This window comes from Onychomys torridus, chromosome 7, assembly GCF_903995425.1.
Source record: "Onychomys torridus chromosome 7, mOncTor1.1, whole genome shotgun sequence".
NCBI classification, from domain to species: Eukaryota; Metazoa; Chordata; class Mammalia; order Rodentia; family Cricetidae; genus Onychomys; species Onychomys torridus.
Genome location: NC_050449.1, coordinates 44,807,549 through 44,833,614, shown reverse-complemented (window position 1 = coordinate 44,833,614; position 26,066 = coordinate 44,807,549). Strand labels below are relative to the sequence as shown.

At 42.6% G+C, this 26,066-nt stretch overlaps 1 protein-coding gene across 1 annotated transcript in view; it reads left to right on the top strand.

Annotated features, from left to right (window-relative positions):
* C7H11orf53 (chromosome 7 C11orf53 homolog) overlaps nucleotides 1–25,102 on the top strand; it is a 44,050-nt gene extending 18,948 nt beyond the window's left edge. Inside the window, exons 3-5 of the mRNA XM_036191831.1 lie at nucleotides 20,044–20,086; nucleotides 22,867–23,165; nucleotides 24,328–25,102. Coding sequence (XP_036047724.1) covers nucleotides 20,044–20,086; nucleotides 22,867–23,165; nucleotides 24,328–24,729 — 744 coding nt within the window. The 3' untranslated portion in view covers nucleotides 24,730–25,102. The remainder of the gene's footprint in view (nucleotides 1–20,043; nucleotides 20,087–22,866; nucleotides 23,166–24,327) is intronic.
* Nucleotides 25,103–26,066: the final 964 nt, after the last annotated feature.

The following is a 26,066-nucleotide window of genomic DNA, read 5'->3' as shown; positions in this document are numbered from 1 at the left end:
CATGCGTTTTGCTAATTCTGCCTCATCTTTCCTTAAACCTTGCCAAGGTTATCATGAAGGTCATAGTTAATATTTGCCATGGCCTTAGTGCAGCATAGGTGCTCAATAAATGCAAGTTCTATTAAGTATATACAAGACTCTCTGCAGACAAGAATTCAAAGCCATGTGAGAAAGCCCTTGCCTTGGAGCTCACACAGTTCCGTTGGGGGTGGCGGGGAGTGGGGGCAGGAACTGTATCTGAGGAAGAAAATTAAAATAGCCAAATGGTTTTGTCCCAAGTCACCAAGTGATTGTGACCTTCAGTGAACACTGTGCAGTTTCACGCTGAGGGATGCATGGACACGTGGCTGGAGAGTACTCCATAGAGGGTGGTGTGTCTTGGGCTAGGGTTTGAAGGAAGATGACTCAGGTGAGCAGTGGAGTCCAACTGAACCAGTCTACCCCATGAAATAGGTGAACAATTCTGCCTGCAGATCAGAGAGGCCAGAAGGTGGGAAGCCAACCCTTCAAAACTTGTGTCCAGCCCTGCCTAGGATAGTTTCTCCAATATTTCTTGGAATCCAGAGACATCATTTTCTACTTTAATTATATTCCATTTCACTACAATTGTTTGCTGTCCTAAATCTGCACCCTACCCCACCTCCCAGCTGATTAATGTCTTGCTGTCTTTGCCTATCCCTTCTGGATGTGTGATAGAATGGCCAGGGGTTGTCTTTCAGAGTTACAGATCAGGCTCAGACTTCATCAGAAGAAGAGAAACCTAACTTCTGAGTCTCAGGTCTGTCCCATAGAAATGGGGACAGCAATACCCACCACAGACAATGACATGAGTGAAATTAGACTATGTCTATAGAGCACCTGGTACAACACGTGACATGTCCTGAGGGTTCAGCATGTGGCAGCTTTTTTGGACGTTATAACAGTTGGCACATGGAACTACTTGATAAGCCCCAGAGAAAATAAGTACCAACCCCAGGCAGATACACACTTGATTATGGAGTGTTCTGAGAGCAGGCCTGGGTATCAGCTATCCCCACCCTCCTTGCTATCATTTCTAATATAATGGAAACATGTCAAACCATTAACTCAGTAATTCAGAAAAAAATTAATTACTGAGTGAATGAAACAACAAAATGACAGAAGAGGGGGCCAGAAGTGTCAAATTTTGTTGTTTGATATTTTTTTGTGTTTATTTTAATTGGATAATTATACATATTTGTAATACAGTGGAATATTAAATATACATGTACAATATATAATCAGGAAATGTGATTGGCATGGCTGGCATATCCATCCCCTCCAACACTGGCCATTTCCTTGTTTAGCTATGTAGAATACACAGTCAATTATCAGCCAGAGTTTGATTCTGCTGGGCAATGAAACTTTGAGCATGTGTCTTCTACTCCAGTGGTTCTCAACCTGTGGGTTGAGACCCCTTTGCAGTCAAATGACCCTTTCATAGGAGTCACCTAAGGCCATCAGAGAACACAGGTGTTTACATTACAACTCATAATAGTATCAAAATTACAGTTATGAAGTAGCAACAAAAATAACTTTATGACTGGGGAGTAACCACAACATGAGGAACTTTATTAGAGGGCCACAGAATTAGGAAGGTTGAGAAGCGTTGTTCTATTCAGGTGCACCCTCCTACCTTTTAGGCACGCTCCTTCCCTTCTCTCCACACATACCCCCCTGGCCCTTCCCAGCCTCTGGTAACCACTCTAGGAGATGAACCTGTATTTCCAGACATGACTGAGAACATGAAGTATTTGACTTTCTATTCCTGACCTATTTCATTTAACATAATGGTGTCTAGTTCCATCTGGGTTGCCACAAATTACAGGGTTTCCTACCTTTGAGGCTGAATAATATCCCATGTGCATATGCACCGCATCTTCATCCACCTGTGGGTAGCTCGGCTCACTCATGGTCTCAGAAGCAGCAAGCTTACTTGGACACTAAGCCAACGTCACCCTCTTCCCTTTGTGGGTCAAGACAGCTACAGCTGAAAATGTAATCTAACAGCTAGAGCTGAGATATTCCGACTGCCTCCCAAATATCCCACCTCTTTCCTACTCTTAATAGGGATTTGGCTTATTCATCATAAACTCCTTTCATGAAAAGTCTCACTTCAGATGGCAGAGAGAAGACCAAAGTTGAGATTTGCTACCAGCTTACTAACTGATATGACTTCCTGAAGGTACTGCTCCTCCGTGTGAGAGGGTCTTGTGATAGGTGTAGGGGGCCGGGGGAATTAGTGTTCACTGCAGCTCAAAGTGTCCCCTTCTCCCCACTTGGCAGAACTGCTTTTCTTTGTAACTCAACATTTCCTCAGACCTCAAAACATGTTCCACCCATGCCCCAACACACACACACACACACACACACACACACACACACACATACATACATACACACACACACACACACACACACACACACACACACATACACACACACACACCAAGTTCTAACTCCTAACCTCTGAGGTCAAGCTTAAGCCCCTCTGGATTCTGAGAATGATAAATCCTCTCTCCTCAAATTAAACTGTTTTTTTATAAGTTGGGTTTTCAAGGAAGATGGAAAAAAGAAAAATCATAAAGCACAAAAACAATAACATGACCTACAAATAGACTGACACTAATTTTAATATCTGGTCAAAGACTGGCACAGGAGGTACAATTGAGCTGATTTTCATCCCTTATCTCCATCATCATCATCATCATATAATAATAATAACAATAATAAATAGTTGGATGTGGTGGCACATGCCTGTTTATCCCAGCACTGGAGAGGTGGAGGCTAGAGGATCAGGAGTTCAAGGTCATCTTCAACAACATCATGAATTGAAAGCTCCATGAGACCCTGTCTCAAACACGAATCATAATAGCTGTCATTTACTGGGCTCTGAAATAGAGGCTTTACAAATATCCCCATTTCTCTGTAATGACAAATGTATTTATTTATCAACAAGAGCTCAGCAGCCTCCAAAGGAAATTAGATGAGGGAGTGAAGAATCAGGTAGAAATCTATAGAGTTCAGATTTGGACCCAGATTTATGGGACTCCAAAGCTTTTCTTTTGCCTCATGTGTTATCACCATATTTTTAAAGATAGGGTCTCATGTAGTTCAGGCTGGCCTCAAATTCACTATGTAGCTGAAGATGACTTTGAACTTCTACTGTTCCTTCCTCCTCCAGAGTTCTGGATTACATATGTGCACCACCATGCCTGGTTTTTATAGTTCTAGCATCAAACAAAGTTCTAGCATTTGTACATACTAGACTACTAGAATTCAACCAACTGAACTGCATCCTCAACTATACTGCCTTCTTAAGTGCATATATATACACACCAAGGTGAGATAAGGTTTGGAGTTGCCACTATTTTTCAGGTCTTCATACCAAGCTTCAGGCTTCATACATAACGATGGGTTCCAATCTTTGCTCCCTACTACCCACATGTGAATCTCCCTACTTAGCATTGCAATGGGTATGTAAACTGTTCAAGGAATGCCCCACTCAGCCCAGACCAAATCCAGACACACCTTTCCTGTGATTCCAATACATTTTAGAAGAAACTAAACCCCTACAGTTCTCATTTCCTTCATTGGTTTTCGCTAATTTGATTCCAGAATCTGCTGCTAACATCAGTCCATGTTCATCATTCCTATCTCCCCTACACCACATCTCTCCACACTCCCACTCAGTATATAAACCAGAATCCATTCATGTCACATTCTCTTAAAAATCCCTGGGGCTCACACAACCCATTTCTCTCTTCAGAGAGAAATATATTTCTTGTCTTATATGCTTACCCCCTGCTGCGTCTTGTGGTTACAACTCTGATTTGAGGAGCTGATGTAGCTCCTACTTTCTCAAGTCGGCAAAGGAACACATGGACTTCATTCCCAGATCATCTCCCACTTAGGGATGACTCCTAGACATAGAGTCCCTGGAAACCCATCCCTTGATGTTATCCTACTTCCGTGGTATCCAGAATTCTCTCATAGTCACACACATGGAAGTGCATTCCTCTATTTTTATGTTTTATTAGCATATAGTAATTGTACATGAGTTTTATTGTGACATTTTAGAACATGCATGTATTTTTATCATATTCACCCTATTATCCTTCCCCTTCCCCTTCCACTGAATTCTTCCTCTTCCCAATTTAGTCCCCTTCTACTTCCATGTCTTTTCCTTTTTGAGTGACCCAATGAGCCTCAGTAGTGTTTCTTATAGACACACAGGTGAGGGGTTGTTTGTGAGCACAAGGGCAATTTTTCAAAAATGTCTCTTTTCTCACCTACCAAGTATTTATGGTGTATATTCATTAACATGTCCTCAGGGAAGGCGTAGGACCTCATGAGCTCCTTCCCCCTCCAGACCAGGATGTTGGCAGACTATATAGACCTTTTGCAGGTAGTCACATCAGCCGTGGGTTCAAGAGTACAGCAGCCGGGTCATGCCTGAAAGTTCGCCTTGGTGAACACAACATAACTAGAGAAAGAGGAAGATGACATGCTTCTACCCTTCTTATGGACATATGGGAAGAGAATGGAGGATGCAGACCACCAATGCTCTCATTTTCTGTGACCCTATGCAAAAGACAAATGGAACCCTTTCATACTATGGAACTCCAATTTTAATCAAAATACACAGACACACACACACACACACACGCACACACACACGCACGCACGCACGCACGCACACATGCAAGCACCTACTAATCCTTGGAAATTTACACACTGGTTGCATTTTAACGACGACACTGACTAGCAATGGCAGTCTGGAAGGAGCAATGGAAAGCGCAAGTTTCCAAACTGATCACCCACGTTTTAAAAATGTGGAGTTGATCACACAAGTTCACAGCTACCATCAGTAGACAAATGCCATAGAGAATCAGGGGTTGTAGATTTTTGGACAAGGTGCCCCAAGCTCTGGAGGCTTGTGAGTGCAAAAGAGTCAGTGACATGGTTATTACAGAATATACCCATGAATTGTTCTGATTTCCTAAAACTAACCATTAAATTTATATTCACCTCTGTAACTCTCATAAGTGGAACCAATCCTACCATGATTTTTGGCTTCAGTAAGATTATCTTGTTTTCCTAAGCACAACTAACTGTCACCAAATTGCAAATGGGTGTTTAATTTTGTTACTGTTTGGGGTTCTTTGTGTTTTCTTATGTTTTTTTATTTTTCCTTGATGATTTTTTTCTTATATTTTTAGAAATGCCTCATGTTTGGTTACTAAAGCTATTGAAAAAGATTCAAACTTTAATATATTTATTTCATTTTACCTTACTTTTATTTTCTAAATTTCCCACAGAAAAATCCACTTCTTATTACTCATAAGTTTTCATAATTTCTTAATAAAGAGAACTCATGTCTAATCAGAGAGAATCTCCCCCATACCTTTTGCTTATTCTCAAGGCACAATGTTTGGCACATTGCTGTTAGCATTGCTAAAGAACCCCTTCATGACCCTAGAAATTAAAAATCAACAACAACAACAACATTTTATGAGCATTCAGTGCCTTGTAAACTCTAAATGCAGTTGTTTGAATTTAGGGATACACATGCTATGGTTGGTCTTCATTTGAACAAATGCTTCATTTTCTAAGGCTTTCCAAACTGCCTTTTGTCTGACTTTAATTAGACCACTGTCCTGCCCTGTTTGGAGAACTGAACCACATTTGCAGAGCTTTCTGTGGTCCCCACCCAGCCACCTGCTCCTTCACAATTACAGAGAAAAAAAAATTTTTTAATAATAATAAAAGCAAATCTTTCATAGGGAACTTATTTTCTCAGCTGTTCTATTGGTTCTGTGGAATTTTCTTTTTAAATGTCATGAAATTTAAAATCATTCCCGGTGGTGAATTCTTTCATGCAGCTTGCAAAAATAATCAGGTTTGACAGCAAAACAACCATGGCAGGTCCATCTGTCAGGACTGCCGTTCTGCAGGGTCTGTGCTGGCCCAAGTGCTTCCCAGGTCCTCCTGTTGCTCTAGCTTAGCTACATAAACACAAACAGCATTTCAAAGGCACACCAAGAGCCAGGGGTATAAAAATATATTTCATTTTGTAACTTAGGCAACAGCAATCACTTTCTCATAGAGACAGCCTGGACATAATTTTGTGCCAAGCAGGAGAGCTGTTAAAATAAAATTTTAAGAAACTGTCAAAAAGTTGGAATTCTGTGAGCTTTCCAGGGGACATAAAACAGCTCATGGCTCAGAAATGTAGACACTTGGAATCATATTTTTTCCAAATGTTTGAGACTAGCCATAAAGATATAAGGTCTGACATCCATTTTAATATTTATTAACTAATTGCCTTAACTACAAAAGCAATCCATTGTGCAGCTGCCAAAGAGAATGTACAAGTAGAAAGTGTACCGATTATACAGTAGAAATCTGTACCAATTATATACAGTGGAAATCTGTACTAATTATACACAGTGGAAATCTGTATCAATTATATACGGTGGAAATCTGTATCAGTTATATATAGTGGATATCTGTACCAGTTATATACAGTAGAAATCTGTACCAATTATATACAGTGGATATCTATGCCAATTATATGCAGTAGAAATCTGTACCAATTATATACAGTGGAAAATCTGTACCAATTATATACAGTGGAAATCGGTACCAATTATATACAGTGGAAATCTACAGAAGTCTCCCTGCCCCTTCCCCACTGCATTCAAATTCACAAGCATTCTTATACATGTTTGCTGTAACGACTTATTAGACCCTAAGTTGATGCATCAGAGTAACTGACTTCAACATGCATATTCTATTATGACTCACATTATTAAAGAAGTAAATTCATGTTTTCATGATAAGTTCCTTTCCCTCAGAATTATAACATGGTTTCACTCTACACTTTACCTCTGTGTTTTTTATTTTATTTTATTTTATTATTATTATGTGCTTTAATTTTATACATCAGCCATGGGTTCCCCTGTTCTCCCCCCTCCCGCCCCAACCCCCACCTTCCTCCCAGCCCCTCCCCTCCATTCCCATGTCCTCCAGGACCAAGACACCCCTGGGGATTCATTTAAACCTGGTGGATTCAGTGCAGGCAGGTCCTGTGCCCTCCTTCCAGACTGAGCATGTGTCCCTGTGTAAGCCCAAGGTTCCAAACAGCCAGCTTGTGCACTAAGGACAGGTCCTGGTCCCACAGACTGGGTGCCTCCCAAACAGATCAAGCTATTCAATGGTCTCACTTCTCCAGAGGGCCTGATCCAGCTGGGGGCTCCACAGCCTTTGGTTCATAATTCATGTGCTTCCATTCACTTGTCCCTGTGCTTTTTGTAATCTTGGATTCAACCATTCACGCTCTTGCAGTCCCTCCTCTTTCTTGACTGTTGGACACCTGGAGCTCCACCTGGGGCCTGGCTGAGGATCTCTGCATCCACTTCCATCAGTTATTGGATGAGAGTTCCAAGACGACTGTTAGGGTGTTTAGTCATCTGATCACTAGGTCAGATGAGGCTTTCTCTCGACCATTGCCAGCAGTCTACAGAGGATATATCATTGTGGATTTCTGGGGACCTCTCGAGCACTCTGCCTATTCCTGTTCTCATGTGGTCTTCATTTATCATGGTCTGTTATTCCTCGTTCTCCCTTTCTGTTCTTGATCCAGCGGGGATCTCCTGCTCCCCTAAGCTTTCTTTCCCTCAAATCTTGCCCTTCATTACTCCCACTGTCGTCCAGGTTGTTCATGTAGATCTCATCCATTTCTCTGTCATTGGGTGATCCCTGGGTCTTTCCTAGGGTCCCGTTTTCTAGGTAGCCTCCCTGGAGTTGTGTAGCAGTCTAGTCATCTTTGTTTTTACATCTAGTATCCTCCTGTGTGTGAGTATATACCATGTTTGTCCTTCTGAGTCTGGATTACCTCACTCAGGATGATTTTTTTTCTAGATCCATCCATTTGCCTGCAAACCTTATGATGTCATTTTCTCTGCTGAGTAGTACTCCATTGTGTATATGTACCATATTTTCTTTATCCATTCTTCAGTTGAAGGGCATCTAGGTTGTTTCTAGGTTCTGGCTATTACAAACAAAGCTGATATGAACATAGCTGAGCAAATGCCCTTGTGGAATGATTGAGCATTCCTTGGGTATATGCCCAAGAGTGCTACAGCTGGGTCTTGGGGAGATGGATTCCCAATTTTCTAAGGAAGCACCATATTGATTTGCAAAGTGGCTGTACAAGCTTGTATTCCCACCAGCAGTGGAGGAGAGTTCCCCTTGCTCCACATCCCCTCCAGCATAAGCTGTCTTCTGTGTTTTTGATCTTAGCCACTCTGACAGGTGTAAGGTGGTATCTCAGAGTAGTTTTGATTTGCATTTCCTGGATAATTAGGGATGTTGAACAATTCCTTAAATATCTTTCAGCCTTTTGAACTTCCTCTGTGGAGAATTCTCTGTTTAGTTCTATAGCCCACTTCTTAATTGGACTGTTGGGCATTTTGATGTCTAATTTCTTGAGTTCTTTATATATTCTGGATATCAGCACTCTGTCAGATGTGGGGTTGGTGAAGACCTTTTCCCATTCTGTAGGCTGTCACTTTGTCTTGTTGACCATGTCCTTTTCTCTACAAAAGCTTCTCAGTTTCAATAGGTCCCATTGATCGATTGTTTCTCTCAGTGTCTGTGCTACTGGTGTTATATTTAGAAAGTGATCTCCGGTGCCAATGCATTCAAGATTACTTCCTACTTTCTCTACTATCAGGTTCAGAGTAACTGGATTTATGTTGAGGTCTTTGATCCACTTGGACTTAAGTTTTGTGCATGGTGACAGATATGGATCTATTTGCAGCCTTCTACACATTGACATCCAGTTATGCCAGCACCATTTGTTGAAGATGCTTTCTTTTTTCCTTTGTACATTTTTGGCTTCTTTGTCAAAAATTATATGTTCATAGGTGTGCAGGTGTTTTTGAGAGCTTTAAGACAATCATTTATTCCTTTTATATCAATGAAGTAGTCCCTACTGTTACCCAGACTAGCAAGAGTGAAGACACCACACAAAGTGAGGCTTTGTAAACGTGTCTATAAGGATGTTTCACTAGTCCTTCCTCAATTAAACATTAATACTGGCCTTAAGATTGGAGCTGCACAATGTGCCATTAAACTAAATTGTGGAAGAACTACAAGCTTGTAACCTTGCAACTAGGAATGTCCTAGTCCCTCTGAGGGAAGGTGACTGATGGTGAAGAAAAGGTGAAAGAGCCCAGGGAATTGTACGGTGGCCAGAACAGCTCTTAGCACCTACAGACGTGAGTCGGCCTTCCTGACACATCATCTAAAAGAATATCAAACAGACAGATGCAGACAGAAGTATCATCTGACACCCTGCCTGACTCTCAGCGTCAGGTCCCTGCTGGACTCTAACAGCTGTACACTCACTCTACCAACAACTCCAGACCCATGGCTTCAGCATCAGAATCGGTGTTCTGGAATAGCTCTTCCATAATGTCTACACCACTGAGACTCTGAAGAATCATTGCCCACTGATGGACAAAGTCCAACCACTTAGCAGGGCTCAAAGGCCCTTTGTAACCATGCTCCTGCATCTTCCTCCCGCTTCTCATCACCATCCCATCTTCACACTTCCTGCTTGCATTCCCACACCTCAGACATGCTGCTGCAAACATCCCAAGCCTTACTTTTCTCCACAATGACACATTCGTCTCCAATCTACTTAGTGAATTACTTTCATCTTTTCAGACTAGATTCAGGTGCCATATCTATATTATGACATTTTAAATCCCATTCTCTCGAGACAGTCAGTCACCCCAACTTTGCCCTTGCTTCTCTACCAACACCAAAATATGGTTAAACAGATCTAGATTAGAACCCAGCCTGTGTCATGTGACCTTGAACAGGTCAAGCTATAGACTAGAGGTTACCTCAGAAGAGCTTATGAAAATTAACGGTAAGCACTCAGTGAGAACACTTAGCACATTGAAGAGAACTCAAACATGTCTACATAACTGACACATGTTGTCACTAAAAATGAGTGGCACATATATAATGCCTGATGTAGAGCCTGATAAGAAGTAGCTACAGGAAGTGCTGGTTCCATTGTCTTCAGCGCTTATTCCCAATACTGCTCTCTGATTACCCCACATTTGTATGACTATTGTCCCTGTGAATCTACATGCTGACTAAAAAAGCCCGTGTCTTCTTTGTGTTTCTGGAAATTACCACAATCCTGGAGCACAATAGGCACATGCTATCTTTTAATGTGAGCAACCAAATGAAATGTCTGCTGCCTCTGAGCAGGTTGCTTTCTGCTTCTTATAAAAAAGCCAAGCTTCTCCTCCCCACCCCACCCCCCGTGTTCAGTTCATGGGGTTCCTTGTACCTGGAGCTTCCTGGCCCCCTCAGGCTCCAAACTGAAATTCTCAGCACACTCACTAGCCTGGTGTCTAATCTCCCACTTGTAGACAGTAGGAACACGCCATTGAATTGCATGAGCTATGCTTCCTGCCGATGGGTCTGCTACTTACTGCTGCCTAAGAAACCACCTGGCCTTGGAAGTTTAAAACAATGGTCGTTTCTTACAGTTTGGAGTGTCATCTGGATCTTCATTTGCTGTCGCCCAGAGACTCCTCATGCAGTTGCATTTAGCTGGAGTCTCAGGCGAAGCGCATGGCCAGGAGCATTCTCGCTTGCTGCTCTGGCAGTTGGTGCGGCTGGCTGTCGGCAGGATCACCTCACCTTGACTTCATGCAGACTGAAGCAACCTTCAAATCCCCGCAAGGCCTAAGATACGAAACATGTCCCTTTGGCTATATTTTATCAGTCAAGTCAAACCACAACCCACTTTTGGGGGGATCAGTGGCTCCACTTCTGGGGGGAGCGGAGCTTCCAAGAAACAGTAGCCATATTTTATTTTCACAGGTGGCTTGTCTCCTTAAGCAAGTCCTAATCTGAGCAATTAATTATTTTCTCCTGGCACCTCCAAAGCCCTGTGGTGGTTTTCCCCATCAGGGGTGGCCAATGAACTTCATGATTCTTTCGAGGAACTAGTACACAGAACTTGTTTGATACAATGTCCTTGAGAAGTCAATGAAGAGTGATTCTTGAGGGACTTGAGTCTCACATTTTTTGTTCCCTGATTTACTAGCCGGTTGGTTACGAGCACATAGCTTCTCCCATGTTTAGTGTCTTCTTTTGTAACCCAGAGACAATACCTAAGGTAGTGGTGTATGACATAATTGGCACATTGCAGATGCTCATGACTGGAATGTCTGGTCATCACACACTGCTTGTCCTGCTTGTGATTAATTGTACTGCTCAGACTCATGGTCCACAAGTGAAATGTGCTTCAACTTTTGCAAAAGAAGTCAGATTCATTAGAAGATGTCTGAGGTAGTGTGGGCACCATATACGATATGACATAGATCAGATTTCCCCGAGTTCAGCAACATTGTTTATCACATTGGTGCAGCCAGTTCTCCACGCCCATTTTTATTTTCCAGGGGGAGAAAGTGTGCCAGCCTAACAGGTGTAACCATTTCAAGGTGACATGTGTTGACATCAGCATAACTTTATCTTCATTACAAAGTCAGAATGAAATCATGTGGCTTGTGGTGGGTCTAAATTCAGCTATTAAAACGTGGAGTTAGAAAGTTAAATATAATATCACTAGATAGACCTGCCTCCCAAGCATGGATATGATGGTAGTGAGAAATTAAATGTGTCAAATGTTGTAAATACCTACTCACAAATGGCTACAATCATTACTATTGAAGCATCAATATCAATATCTTTAAGTTTAAAGAGATACTTTACAAATTTTGTAGTTATATTTTCAATGGATTTAACAGTGCAAAAGAAACATTATGCCAACGAGAGGTATTTCTTCATCTATCCCACTATATTCCTTCAACTATGTTGGCACCTAAAAAATATTATAGGGTCATAAAAATGGCAATAAATATACTCAAGGGAAACTTCTAATCTTATCACTTTACTACCGTGGTGACCTATTAGTTCAAATTAACTCATTTTCATGGAGGGGCTTTTGGGACAGCTGTAAGGCTGCTTTGCTAGCTACAGGAAGTTGCAGATCGGCAAATTTCATTCAAATATAAACCTCTAAATTTGGCTACCTGGTATTGCAGGATCCTGTTGTTTGCAGTATGCAAAATAAAAATTATATACCATCTTTCATGGTCAAAAGCTAGGGACTCTGAAATATCAAATCCAATGTTATCGGTAGGATGAGAAATAACTGAGTGAATACAATGTATTGAACAAAGAATTAAGGGAATGAGCTGCCCCTTCACATGGAGAAGGAAGTTTGTCTGGCCTAGGCTATGCTCTCCTAACCTATGAAATCTGAGAATGGGATGGAGAAGTAAGTTCTAATCCTTAAATCTGTCCAGTGAAATCCTCCCCAGTCACACAAGGCTCTTTCTTCTTTGTTCTGTGAGGTAAAGCGAAGAGATGTGTTTTAGTGTTGGTTTTAATATGGTTTATTTGGATAGTTCCTGGCCATAGAGGGGATACACACCATTTATAACTACAGAATAACTAATTCGATAAAAGTGGTCTATAACAAGATTCTGGTGCTGGGTTGTAAGGATTCATCAAAATTCGTCAAAACACATCAAATCATATACTTAAGATCTATGAATTTTAGTACATGTAAATGACACTTGAATAAATCTGGCCCCATCCAAGTGAAATGTCACTGAAAAAAAAAATAAGAAAAATATATGTCCTGTGTGTGTATGTATATATGTATATATATATATATGTGTGTGTGTGTGTGTGTGTGTGTGTGTGTGTGTGTGTATGTGTGTGTATACATATATGTATATACCCTGCACACACACACACACACACACACACACATCTCAGAAGTATCCAATCCCATCTGACATTTCTATGAGCTTGTAAATAATTATATAATTTTTCTAAATGTCCCTAACTCTCCTTTAAGCTAATTTTTTCTAAAAGAGTGATGAGTTTCTACTTATACTTTCAAATTATTAAAAGTTTTGGGAGGCAGCCTGGTATGGTGGTAAAGAACTAGAAATCAGAGTCCCTGGCTGGATCCACCCTCTGCCACCACAGCAACCCACCCTAGAAAGAAACGTGTGTGTTCCCTCAGTGTCTCAGTCTTCGAGTCAATAAAATGAGAATAATGAAACTTACCTTCATGGATGTTTTTAGGACAAAAATCATTAAGCAAGCTTTAAAGTAGAATTTATCAAAACAAAAAATATAAAATATTAACTAAAAAAAACTCAATATGGATCTAGGGAGATGGTTTAGTTAGATGCTTGTCATACAAGCCTGAGATCCTGGGTTTAGATGCTTGGCATCAAGAAAGAGAAAGAAAAAATAACTAAAGAAAGAAAGAAAGAAAGAGATTGAGAGAGAGAGAGAGAGAGAGAGAGAAGGAAGGAGGGAGGGAGGGAGGGAGGAAGGAAAGGAGAGAGAGAGAGAGAAAGGAAGGAAGGAAGGAAGGAAGGAAGGAAGGAAGGAAGGAAAGAAGGAAGGAAGGAAGGAAGGAAGAAAGGAAGAGAGGAAGAGAGGAAGAGAGAGAAAAAAGAAAAAGAAAAAAAGATAGTCACCACAGCTCATGCTTATGTATATAACTTCAGTGCTAAGGATGGGAAGGGGCAAAGATGGGAGGATCCAGGAGCTTGCTGGACAGACAGTTTAGCCAAATCAGTAAGCTCCAGGTTTGATAGAGACCTTGCTGACACTTCAGCCAAATCAGTGAGCTCTGGGTTCAATTAGAGACCTTGCTTCATAATCTAAGATGGAAGGCAACTGTCAAAGACACCCAACATCAACCTGGGGCCTCCACTCACACATACATGTATGTGCACATGCACCAACACACTCCTGTGCATAAATAAATATTTTAAAACTTAATGTATGAGTTAGGCAGCAAATTACAATTGAATAATTAGTGAACCAAAGAGGTCTGAAGAAATTTATACCAATCTCTAGCAACTATGAAGAAACACAAAATCATGGATGGAGGGCAAACAAGAGGTGGCTGTAAAATACAGAGCTAAAAGTAGAAGATGCAGAGTAGATCTAAGTAGTCCCAGGGGATATGATAGGGATGGAGTAAGATTGAAGGAGATCATTGTTCAAAACAGTCCTAACCTGAAGAGAGACGTGAAACCCCAGACACACAGACACAAAGCATACACTGCACCAAGCAGAAGAAAGAGAATAAGGATCTACTTCCAGTCAATACGAGCTGAGCTTGAAGAACCTAAAAGGCAGGTGAAAAATCTATTTTAAAAGCAACAAGAAATGAAAGCTTGTCACACAGCATCACTTTAAGAATAATATCAGACTTCTTTAACTGAAATTATGGAAACCAAAGACAGTGGGCTTATGGTTTCAAAGTGCCAAGAAATTAAATACTAAAAAGTTCTGATTGCAAAATCAGAATTATCTTCTAAGTACAAGGTCAAAAGAAGTGATGCTTGCAGATAAATAAAATCTGAAATAGTTTACTACAGAAAAGCACATTAAAGGAATTTTCTAAGAGTTGCCTTTGGAAGATGAAACTAATACAGAAAGTCTGGTAGAATACTAACCAGGAAAAGGTAAACATAGAATTAAATCTGATAGAGAATTGGGTACTGTAACAGTGATGTCTAAATTGTGGCTGCCTAATTTTAAGAATAAAACAGGCCAAGGTGTAAGAAAATGCCATAGTACAATGGCAGTGAGAGTGAGCATGGTCGAGCTCTTGTCTTTCAGTAGAAGGTTTAAGATACTGTTTGGAGGCCTTATTAAATCGGTGTGGTAAAATTTTATGGGTGACCATAAAGAATGGAAATAGTATATAATTACAACAGTGGGAACAAGGTGAAATTATATAGAGGGAAAGAACACAAGAGGCTTCTTTTTGTTGAGTTATAAATAAAATTAACTAGACTCATAATTGGTAGAGCCTCCCAGTATTAAAATTGGGTTTGGGCAGGAACATTGCCAGTATTTCCATGGTAATAATTAAGATTATGTAGAAGGAGGAAATGAGTGAGGTGTTCATTGGTGATGGAAAGGAAAGATGGGGGACTTTGAGAGGAGAATTGTAGAAGCCACAAGGATCTTTGTCAGCAGTGAGCAGCCTGGCTGCAGCCTAGCATAGTGCAGAGTCCTGGGGGCTGATGAGTGATGCTGAGGGAGAAGCCCATGGTGCTCTGGGACTTAAAAAGTATCCAGAAGGCCCAGGTATCAAACTGACCTTTCATTCACAACATCATCCTCGCCCCCAGTCCAACCAGTTTGAGAAGCAGGATCCCAAAAGCCAGTAAAGGAGTCGGAAATAGCCCCTGAGAACAGCAGTTTTAAATATTCAGTAGAAAATTCCATAGATAAATAATTCTTAAGTTTCACATTGTATGTCATGCTGAGAAGCAGATAAAATCTCTGCTGCTCCACCAGGTCCTGCCCAGGAGAGGAATTTTACCTTTGTCCAGTGTGTCTGCACCATAAATGCTGTCTGCCCTTCAGTCACTTGGAAGCCTTCTCCTTGAGATGGGGAGGTAGCTCATCTGGCATGCACAGGCCCTGGTCTGACCTCCTCTCAACATAGCAAAAGGAGAGATGCTTCTTGGTCAACACCACCACATCTCAGTGCTTAGGTTTGAGTCAACCTTGTTCCACTTAATAATTACTCCAAAGCAGGGAGAGAAGTGGTGTTGGCAATTTTATTACAGAATTTGTATTAATTCTGCTCTATATTCTTATTAACAATCTCTTACTGAGCTCAATTTACAAGCTAAACTTGATTAATATGTATACATAGGAAAAACGTGGTATATCTATGCCTCAATGATAAGAGGGGACTCGGGTAACAATAGTCATCTAGCATACACTGGCTACTGTATGCCAGGTACTATTTTAGGCACTCCACACCTATGCTCTGATTTAATTTTCATGTGCCCAAAATTCACAAAAATGAGGTAGGCCTGGGATTCAAACATCTAGAGTCTTCTCTCTTAGATACTATGCCTCCTTGATGATATTTTACCCGGTAGACAGAATTCAAAGTCAGTGCTGCGAGCTGATGATTGAGACCTCAAGATTCCTAGGATGGGGCTCTAGCCTCCAGTATGACGGTATTTGGAGGTGGGGACTTGGAGTTAATTAGCATGTTGGATACGTGCTTTCTATGTGTCACTTGAAGTCACAATCTGACAACTGTAAACCAGAAAGGGACCCTCACCAAGAACCAAGTGAGGGCCTCAGAGTCCCAGTCCCTGGAACTGTGGGAATAAGTGCTGGGCCACCCATCTGCAGTGTGCACTGGAGCAGACAGAGTGACTAAGAAGACAGCTGGTAGCGGTGCTCTTGAGAATACTACTCAGTCGGTAAAGTGCTTACCACACAAACATGAGGACCTGAATTCACTATCCAACACCTCCATACAAAGATAGGCATGATGGCACACACTTATAACCCAGAGCCATGAAGACAGAAACAGGAAGACCCCTGGGACTTGCTGACCAGCCAGACTGTCATTGATCCCCAAGGCTCCCAATGAGACCTTGCCTCAGAAAGCAAGGTGGACAAGATTGTCCTCTTCTGGTCCTTAAACACACACACACACACACACACACACACACACACACACACACACACACACACTTAAACATGTACACATGAAAACAAGACAGTTAGAAAATGATGGGTTATCTTTAAATGTTTGAAAAGTTCTATATGGAATAAGAGTTAAGCATATTCCATATGATCAAAAGAGATGGTTAGGAGAGAGAAGAGACCCTTCCCAGCTGAGTTTATGTAATCAGAGATCTCCAGGAGAAAAAAGTGAGAATGGAGAAGCAGCCAGGGCACTGAGTTCACCGTCAATGGAGACTGGATACAGGGTGTTAGAAACACACAGGGTGGTTGAACAAGATTCTCTTGGTAGTCTGCGGGACCTTGAGGGCATAGGCTAAGCGCTCAGGCCTGAGGTCTGAGTTCTAAGGACACTTAACCTCCTTGAAATGCATTTTCACCACCTTCTTTACCCGGGGCCATTTCAGAGCTAGCATTCTCTTGTGTAATGTTCACAGTTTTTTTTATTTTATCTGTGACTGCGTGTATGCTGCTGTGTCCATGGATGGTGCATGCACATGTGTACATGTGCATGTTGAGGTCTCAGGTCTCTGTTGAATGTCTTTCCTCCATTATCTCCCACTCAACCTGAAGCTCAAAGAGTCAGCCAGCCTGGCTGGCCAGCAAGCCTCAGGGATGCACTTGTTTGCAACTCCTACCCCTAAGGTGTGGGTTATAATCACATGCTGCCTGCCCAGCTTTTGACATGGCTTCTGGAAATCCGAACTCATATCTCAGTGCCTGCACAGCAGATACTGAACGGACTTCCCAGTCCCCACTTGTAATATCGTAAGACCCTGCCCATCCAGGTACCCTTCATGCTGATGCCGGTACAGCATCCCTCCTCTAGAATGAGTCCCCACTCATCCTAACACCCACATCACTCACCTCCCCCAGTCATTCATTGTCAGTCTCCCACGGCAGCTACAGCACAGATTACAAGGCAATAGAAATACACTGTCTCCCATTCTGGAGATGCCGGCAGGTCCTGGTCCCTGACTCCTCCAGGCAAAGAATCCCTTTCACTTCCTCCTAGCTTCCACCAGCCAACCTTGATCCCTAATCCTTTTTTCCCCTTCTTTGAAATTAAGTTTTTTCATTTATTTTACATAGCAACCACAATTTCTCCTCCTTCCTCCCTTCTCCTCTCCTCCTCCCACCTCTCATCTACGACCTGCCCCCCTCACTCCTCCATTCAGAAGGGGCAGGCCTCCCATGGGAGTCAACAAAGCATGTCATATCACATTGAGGCATGACCAAGTGCCTCCACCTGTATCAAGGCTGGGTAAGGCATCTCTACATGGGGAATAGATTCCAAAAAGCCAGCTCATGTGCCAGGGACAGGTTCTGACCCCACTGCTAGGGGCCCCACAGACCAAGCTACACAACTGTCATCCACATGCAGAGGGCCTAGGCTGGTCCCATGCAGGCTCCCCAGCTATTGGTCCAGAGTCCATGAGCTCCCATTAGCTCAGGTCATCTGTCTCTGTGGGTTTCCCCATCGTGACCTTGACCCCTCCACCTACGTTGTACAATCAATCCCTCCTCCCTCTCACCAAGGACTCCCAGAGCATGGTCCAGTGCTTGGCTGTGGTTGATTCTTAATCTTGAGGTTAAATCATTCACGTTTCTGTGTCTCCATATGACCCTCACTATGTTTATATCATTGATTATTCTCTTCTTTGAAAAAAACAGTGTTTTAAATTCTGTTTTATGTGTATGATTACTTTTGCCTGCATGTGGTACCCACAGAGGCCAGAAAGAGGACATCAGATGCTCTGGGACTAGAGTTATAGATGGTTGGGAGTCACCATGTGGGTGCTGGGTATTGAACCTGGGTCCTCTGGAAGGACAGCCAGTACTCTTAAACACTGAGCCATTTATCTAGCCTGTCTTCTCTTCTTATAAGGACATCAGTCATATGGGATTGAGAGCCCATCCTAATCCAGTATGGCCACATCTTAATTTAAGTAATTATACCTTCAAAGATCCTATTTCTAATATTTAGGTTCAGTTACAGTTACTAGGAATTAATATAAGACTTCAGTGTTGGGGCTCAGTAGGTAAAAGTACTCACCTCCAAGCCTGATGAAGTAAGTTCCATACCCAGAAGGTGAAGGGACATAACTGACTCCTGCAAGTTGACCTCTGACAGCCACAAGTGCACCCTCCCACAAGGCATACATATAAACACACAAACTCACACAAAACACATGTACACACACACACACACACACACACACACACACACACAGGCACACATACAGTCAATGAAATGTAAAGACATTCAGTCTTTCTGCAGAACAGTATTCTGTCTACCATTTCCCCCACCCTCTCACAACCACTGCTCTGTGGGCTCTTTAAGAAATGCATCTTAGCCAGCCATGGCAGCACATGTCTTTAATCCCAGTGCTTGGGAGGCAGAGGCAGGTGGATCTCTGTGAGTTCAAGGCCAGCCTGGTCTACAGAGTGAGTTATAAGACATCAAGTGCTATTACACAGAGAAACCCTGTCTCAAACTGCATTTTCACTACACAAATGTTTATTATGTCTATTATGAACCATGCTACTTTAAGCAAGAAGGACAAATCATGCTCAGGTTTCCTGTACTCCATGGATTATTTATTTTGCATAAAGACCCACAGTAAAACATTGCCATCCAGGGTTGAAGCCAAATGCCAGTCACATATAAGGCTGCAAACACACTAATATATATGTGCATATAAAACACTGTCTAATAGATATTTTATGAATGAGTATTGACCTGAACAGTAATACACAAGATAAATCATTCTGTTTTGTCTAGCTAATGCTTGTTGGCATGTCTATCGGAATTTAAAAATTTGGTTTCTCTCTGTTCCTTGTTAAAACATTATTCTATTCCACATAATAAACTTATATTCTACTCTAAGTTGTCCACCTCCAAATCCTCAAGAAATGTTCTAAGCATCAAAATATAAGCGTTTGGAGTTTGAAGAGATAACTCGGTTCATAAAGTGCTTGCTACACAAGCATGGAGACCTGAGTTAAAACTCCAGGACTCATGCAAAAAGCGAGGCAAAGTAGTATATGCTCACACTTCCAGTGCTAGGGAGGTGGAGACGGGGATTCCTGGGGCTCACCAGCCAACCAGTCTAGCCTTAACCTCAAGCCCAGATCCTGTTGAGAGATCTTGTCTCAAAAACCATGATAGCCAGCTGGCCTTCCCAAGAACAACACCCAAGGTTAACCTGGGGACTTCTGGCCTCCAAACCCATGTGTTCAAACACACATCCACACCCAGAAAAGAAAGGAGGGAAGGAAGAAAGAAAGGATCGTTTGGAAAAATATATTCCTGACTTTAAAATTAAACTCAAGCTTGTAGCTTATGATGAAAACACCTGCATTCTGTTTGCCTTCCAGGGCAGCGTCAGCTCCTCCCAACCTCCATTCGTCCAGATGCCAGGTGAGACCTTTAACTCAACAAGCAATTTACTTACTTTTCAGCAGCAACAGCATTTATGGTTTGTTTTCCAGGGTGGAGAACCACCAAACCCAGAGCTATGCACACACCACGCAAGTTATATCACCAGCCAAGAGCTTCCAATGTTTTGATAACTACCTCACATCACTTTCTCATTTTTGTTTCTTTGAAAAAAGAAAAACAAACAAACAAACAAAAAAGATCAATGAAGACAAATCTCATTGAATCATCCAGAACTTAGTCCTTAAGGTCTTGAGAGATGGACCTTTTTTGATACCCTGCCCAGAAGAAGCTTTTAGGCAAAAGCAATAATAACCAGTCTCCAGGTATTGGTATTTAAAACATCTAAAGCTCTGACAGTGTGATCTGATAGTCAATGGCATGATAGACAGAAAGAGAAAAGAACATTAGGGGCAGGAGCTGTGTTTATTAAGTACTTTCCACGGTGTGTCACACACTGAGTTCAATGTCAGTTTCATGTGTCTCAATTCCACTGTCCCATGAGGATAAAAAAGGAATATTCTTAATAGTAATAAACACCCTTGCACACACAACTCCCAACGCCCCCACACACACCGTTCTTTCCAGATCTCCAGAGTGATTTAGCACTTTCCAAGTTGCAACAGAAAAGGAGTTCCAAAACATCTCATAAGTGAATGACTCAGATTTATTTTCCCAGCATGTCTACTTCCATTTGAATTTGTTTGCATCTGCTCTTTTGTACTAAAGGGAGTTTCTGCCCATTCTCCTACCTTCTAGAACATTTCTCCTCTTTTTCAAGGAGAAATAGATATACTTCATGATTATTTTTATTTTGAAATTAGAAATGTAACTGTGCCATCCTGGAAGCTGTGTTTACCTGTTTACTCTGTTCTCTGCCTTCACTAATCCTTGGGATACCTTCATGACGTAAATTTTCATTTGCATGGATTTCTGTCCCAGGAAAGTGTGTTTGTAACTAAAACTGTCGCCGCAGAGTTCAAATGTACCAACAAATGGGAAACTGGTGAATTTAAATGAAAGCATGCTAAAGGTTTTGGTGGGGAACTTGGTTGCCTCCCCTGAATGAATATATATATATGCACAGAGTGTTGAATGCAGCATTCCACTCCTGGGTTTACAGACCAGACAGTGCATGAGACCTGATCTACCACCCGAGTGCTTCTAGACCCCTTGAAAAGATAGCTGTAGAGTGGAGAGCGAAATATAAAATGCTGTGTTGGATGGAAGGGGCTCAGGCTCTCACTGTGACCAAGTCATCCACAGGAAGAGTCCCAGTGAACTTAGCTTGGCTTTTCTCTAAAGAGTAGGTGGGAATAGGGACAAAGCTTGGATATAACCCACTCTCCCCACCCCCAACCCCCACCACCGCCGTTGTTGAGGGAAGACACAAGAGACAAAGATGGCATATTCTACACATCTCAGCCCTTTTGCAACCTCCTGGGGTTGGTCTTGGTGAATGAGATCCCACCCTCCACTATATGGAATATATAAGTGATGAGTTATGTAGACCTGGAGCCTGTGCCCCACACAGATTCTCAATAACCATCCACTTTCTGCCATAGACGACTGCAGGGTCAGAGAATGTTAGGCATCTGAAACCATTTCATTGATCTTTCCTGAAATGAGACTCCTGCCAACGTTTGTTTCCCTCCGTTCCTCTTAAAACTCTATCAAGCTTTCTCTTCATGATATCCTGACCAGGAGAATGAGAGATTCAGTGTGACCACAAGGGGGCAGCAAATAACACTAGAAACGTCAAAGCCAGAAATGTCGGGGTTTTTTCTTCAAAAACTGGCTTCCCTGCAACTAGACTGTCCCAGGGCAAGCCATCTATTTATGCCGGCTAGATGTGAAACATGGTGGTGAATCTCAGTGGGCAGAAGAATCAGAAGACAAGACACCCATCCCTGGCTTGAGGGGTACGGGGGTGTCATCTTATCCAGAGAGACATTACCTACCCCTCTAAGAAGCCCAGAAGCAGCCACTTGGAAACTGTCCTATATGTTATGAGATGTAGTTCAGAGGCTGTGAAAGATGTTTATAGTTCCATCGAAAGGCATAGATTCCAAATATTCCAGTTTCACTCTGTTACTGCAACAAATACCATGACCAAAAGCAACTTTTAGGAAGAAAGGAATCCTTTCAGCTTCTAGATTACCGTCCATCACAGAGGGAAGTCAGGCAGGGACTCAGGCAGGAGCTTGGAGCAGAAATCATAGATGAGTTTTGGTTGCTGGCTTACACTTAGCTAGCTTCTTATATAGCCCAGGGAATTGTGTCTCCCACAATGGGTGCCCCCTACATCAATTAAAAATCAAAGCAATCCCTCACATACATGCCCACAGACCAACCTGATGAAGAGACTTAGTTGAGACTCTCTTTGCAAATGGTTCTAGGCTGTCAAGTTGGCAGTTAACTGACTAGGATACCAAGGAGTTCTTTAACTTATGTCTCTGTACCCCTCTTAGCAGTATCTGGACCTGGAAGATACTTGATAAATCATTATCTGGAAGAAGTTATTGTACATCCAACATGAATTCATCCTTAAAGCCAGAGTTAACGTTAAGCATATCTATTATTTGGGCTGAAAGAGTGATGCAGGAATACTGCATGCCATTCAAAACATGTGTATTTCTTTGTTAACGATAATGTCAGGCATGTGTGGGTACCATCTTTCCACAGGACATCAATGAAGGAGCCACAATGCTCTGAGCTTCCTCCGTGGAACTTTTGCCCATTTCTCTTTCCTTTGGCCACAGGCTCACCGGTCATGTCGGGTTACTACGGGGTCAGGAGATCTTTCCTATCTGATTCCGACTTCCACAGCAGCAAGCAGTTCTCAAATGACCTCTACCCCTCCAGCGTGGCTAAGCCCTTTGCCTGTGAATCCTCAGCCGGGCAGAGTCACGCGGGCCTGCTGGAGTCCTACCTGACAGAGCCCTATGGAGAATACCGCCCACCAGCGCTGACCTCCACACCGAATTCCCTGTTCAGCACCTCGACCCTGCCGCCCCTCTTGCCACCTCCGTTCCCCAGCGACCCAGCTCACTTTGTGTTTGTGAGTATGGTTATTTCATGTGCAGGGAGGAAGGGGAGGCCCCAGCTACTGTGGCTCAGCCCTCGCTATGGAAACCAAGTAGAAGCCAGATGTAACTCACCTGGGGATTCTTGAGTTTGCTCTGCTCAAACCTGGAGATGCACAGTCAGGCTAGCTCTACGGGGACACTTCTGAGTGAGTCCTGCTCAAAGATCACATTAACCAAGGCATCAAAATTGTCTATCTAGGGTTTTGAACCCCAGGGTCTATAAAGTAGAATTCATGTTCATTTTGTTCCTATTCTGTTTTGCTAAGTGCGCCCCACCCTGTTAGTGCGAGCGTTCTTCAGACCCGTGGGCCCTAAGGAACAAATGTTGAAGTCACATCTAAACAGGACTAGACAAACTCCCCAAAAGAGATGACCCAGCTTCATCTTCTGCCTCCTTGCCATTCCTTCTGCTCCGGCTTCCTCTGGAGAAGCCCACACACCAGCCCCAACACACACACACACACACACACACACACACACACACACACACACACACACCCCTTGTTCTCTCTTGATCCTTCCAAAGAAATAGGTTCAGAAAGATCTTTAAAAAGCTGCTAATACTCCTGTTATAGAAAACTGTAAAGCCTCCTGCCACAAAAGAATGAATTGCTGTAGGTGGAATTTTAGACAATAAGGGTGGGTCAGGGAATTAACCTTATTCTGTGGCAAGAACTTTCATGGGCCTTTGTTCATTTAATATTTGCAGCAATTCAATTTTGTGCCCCATTTCACAGATGAAGGGCTCAGAGTCAGGAGGGTGGTGGGTGATACAGTGAATGAGCTCAGTCCACACCCCAAAGAAAGTTCTGTTGAGGAGGGAGGGAGCCCCCTACCCCATGATGTTCTAGAGACTATGTAATTGGAGGATTACTCCAAATGAGAACCAGGTACTGCCATGCCCTGCTTGTGTAAAAAGGAATGTAGAGCCCAGAGTAACATCCTAGAGTAGAAATTAACCCAGATTTTCCTGGCTTGACTCACACACCAGAGGGTAAAGCTGCCTGGGAGGTGGGCGTTCAGCAGCAGTAAGAGTACATGAAGGCTTCTTTGGATGTCTTGCTCCAGTGGCAGCATTGTATCCTCTGAGCATCAACTAAAGAATAATTCCTATGCCTTTGCCATTCTCCTCAGAGAGACTCCTGGGAACAGTCGGTGCCGGATGGACTCAGCCAGCCAGACCCTGTGCCTGCCGATACCCTGCCAACCCTGCCACCCAGCACCAGCTGCCTCTCCCAACTGGAGTCAGGAAGCAGCACCCAACACAGGAGCATGGGATGGGGTGCATCCCTTGCTGGGGCTCAGTCCTACTCGCTGCATGCACTGGAAGAGCTGCACCACACACCAGGGTACCCCACCCCATCTTCATACCCCTTCACTTCTTTCATGACGGTGTCAAATGACCTTCCACCCAAGGTGGTGCCCCTCTCCTCAGAGGAGGGGTCAGACACCTCTTCCCTTCATGACCCTTCACCTTGGACAAAAGAAGATGGCAGCATGGCCTGGAGCTCTTACGAATGCCGGAGAGCTTACTGAGACAGCAGGCCAGAGGACTTCTGCATTCTTATGAACATTGGAGTCAGTGTCCATAGATTTTTCTAGGTGTGCTAGCTCAATCAGACTTGGATTTTCAGTTTAAGCCACAATTCTGCCCAGTGCTAATTGACAGTGGCATTCATCTCCTCTCTTAGCCACTACACCTCTGACACTATAACACCCCTGCCAAACACTACAATGTCAATAAAATGCTTTGTGGATCATTTTCTAATGAGACACCCTCACAAGGAAGGCCACTTTAGAACTTTGGTAGCCCATTTTATTCTGAATTTTCTGTTACCTTTGAAGCATCATTTCTGGCTCTGGTTATTTTTCTTATAATACATTAAAAACTTTAGCAGGTTATAAAACACAATGATTTTCCCGTCTAATTTTTATTAGTTATAAACTTCATGTATCAGGCTGGGAATTTAGCTCAGTGGTAGAGTGCTTGCTTAGCAAACGCAAGGCCCTGGGTTCGATCCTCAGCTCAAAAAAAAAAAAAAAGGAAGGAAGGAAGAAAGAAAGAAAGAAAGGGAAAAACTTTGTATATCTAGCAAAAGAAAAGGGAAACGGTATAATGCAGCTTAGAGCACATAAAACAAAATTCATTTTATATACTATGTGACTTTAAAGTTTGCAGTGTTATGCACATTTCCCTTATTACAGGGACTTGTAAAGTCCCCGTAAAAATTATGGCACCAGGTATAAATGCTTTATTGTCAATAAAATAGGATGAGGTCAGGAGACTGGCTTTGCAAATGTAGAGTTTTATACAGCATGTCCAAATGTTATTTCAGAATCCCCCACCATAAAAAGGCTGATCAATGGGAGCCTCAGTTAAATTCGGCAGAATATGACTAATGGATTAAACTTATAGTTACCAGTGGGAATTCAATGATCAAAACACAAGTCATAGATCTCAAAGAAAATGCAGAAGGTGGGACTAGACCATTACAAGCAGCAAACAGGACACCAAGAAGCTGAGGGGCAAGGGGGATGGGCACATTGCCAGGCAAGAGTCATCAACAACACGTTCTGTATTTTCCAGCTAAGCAAAGGAAGTCCTCTGTGGCTTATCTGTGAGAGATGGATCGCACTTACCATGTACAAATACAGAAACTGACATCAGAAACAGGAATGAGTCTGAGGTGTGGATTCCTTTGCTGAGCTGTGTGATCTCCACTGAGGAGAGTGGTCACTTGCAGGCCATGGCCCTCATACACAACCCACATACACCTTGACTTTGTGGATGCATAAGCCAAGGCCTGTAGGTGATGTAGGTGACACCTATCTGCCTCCTCCACACATCCACCACAATCACTTCTTTACTCCCT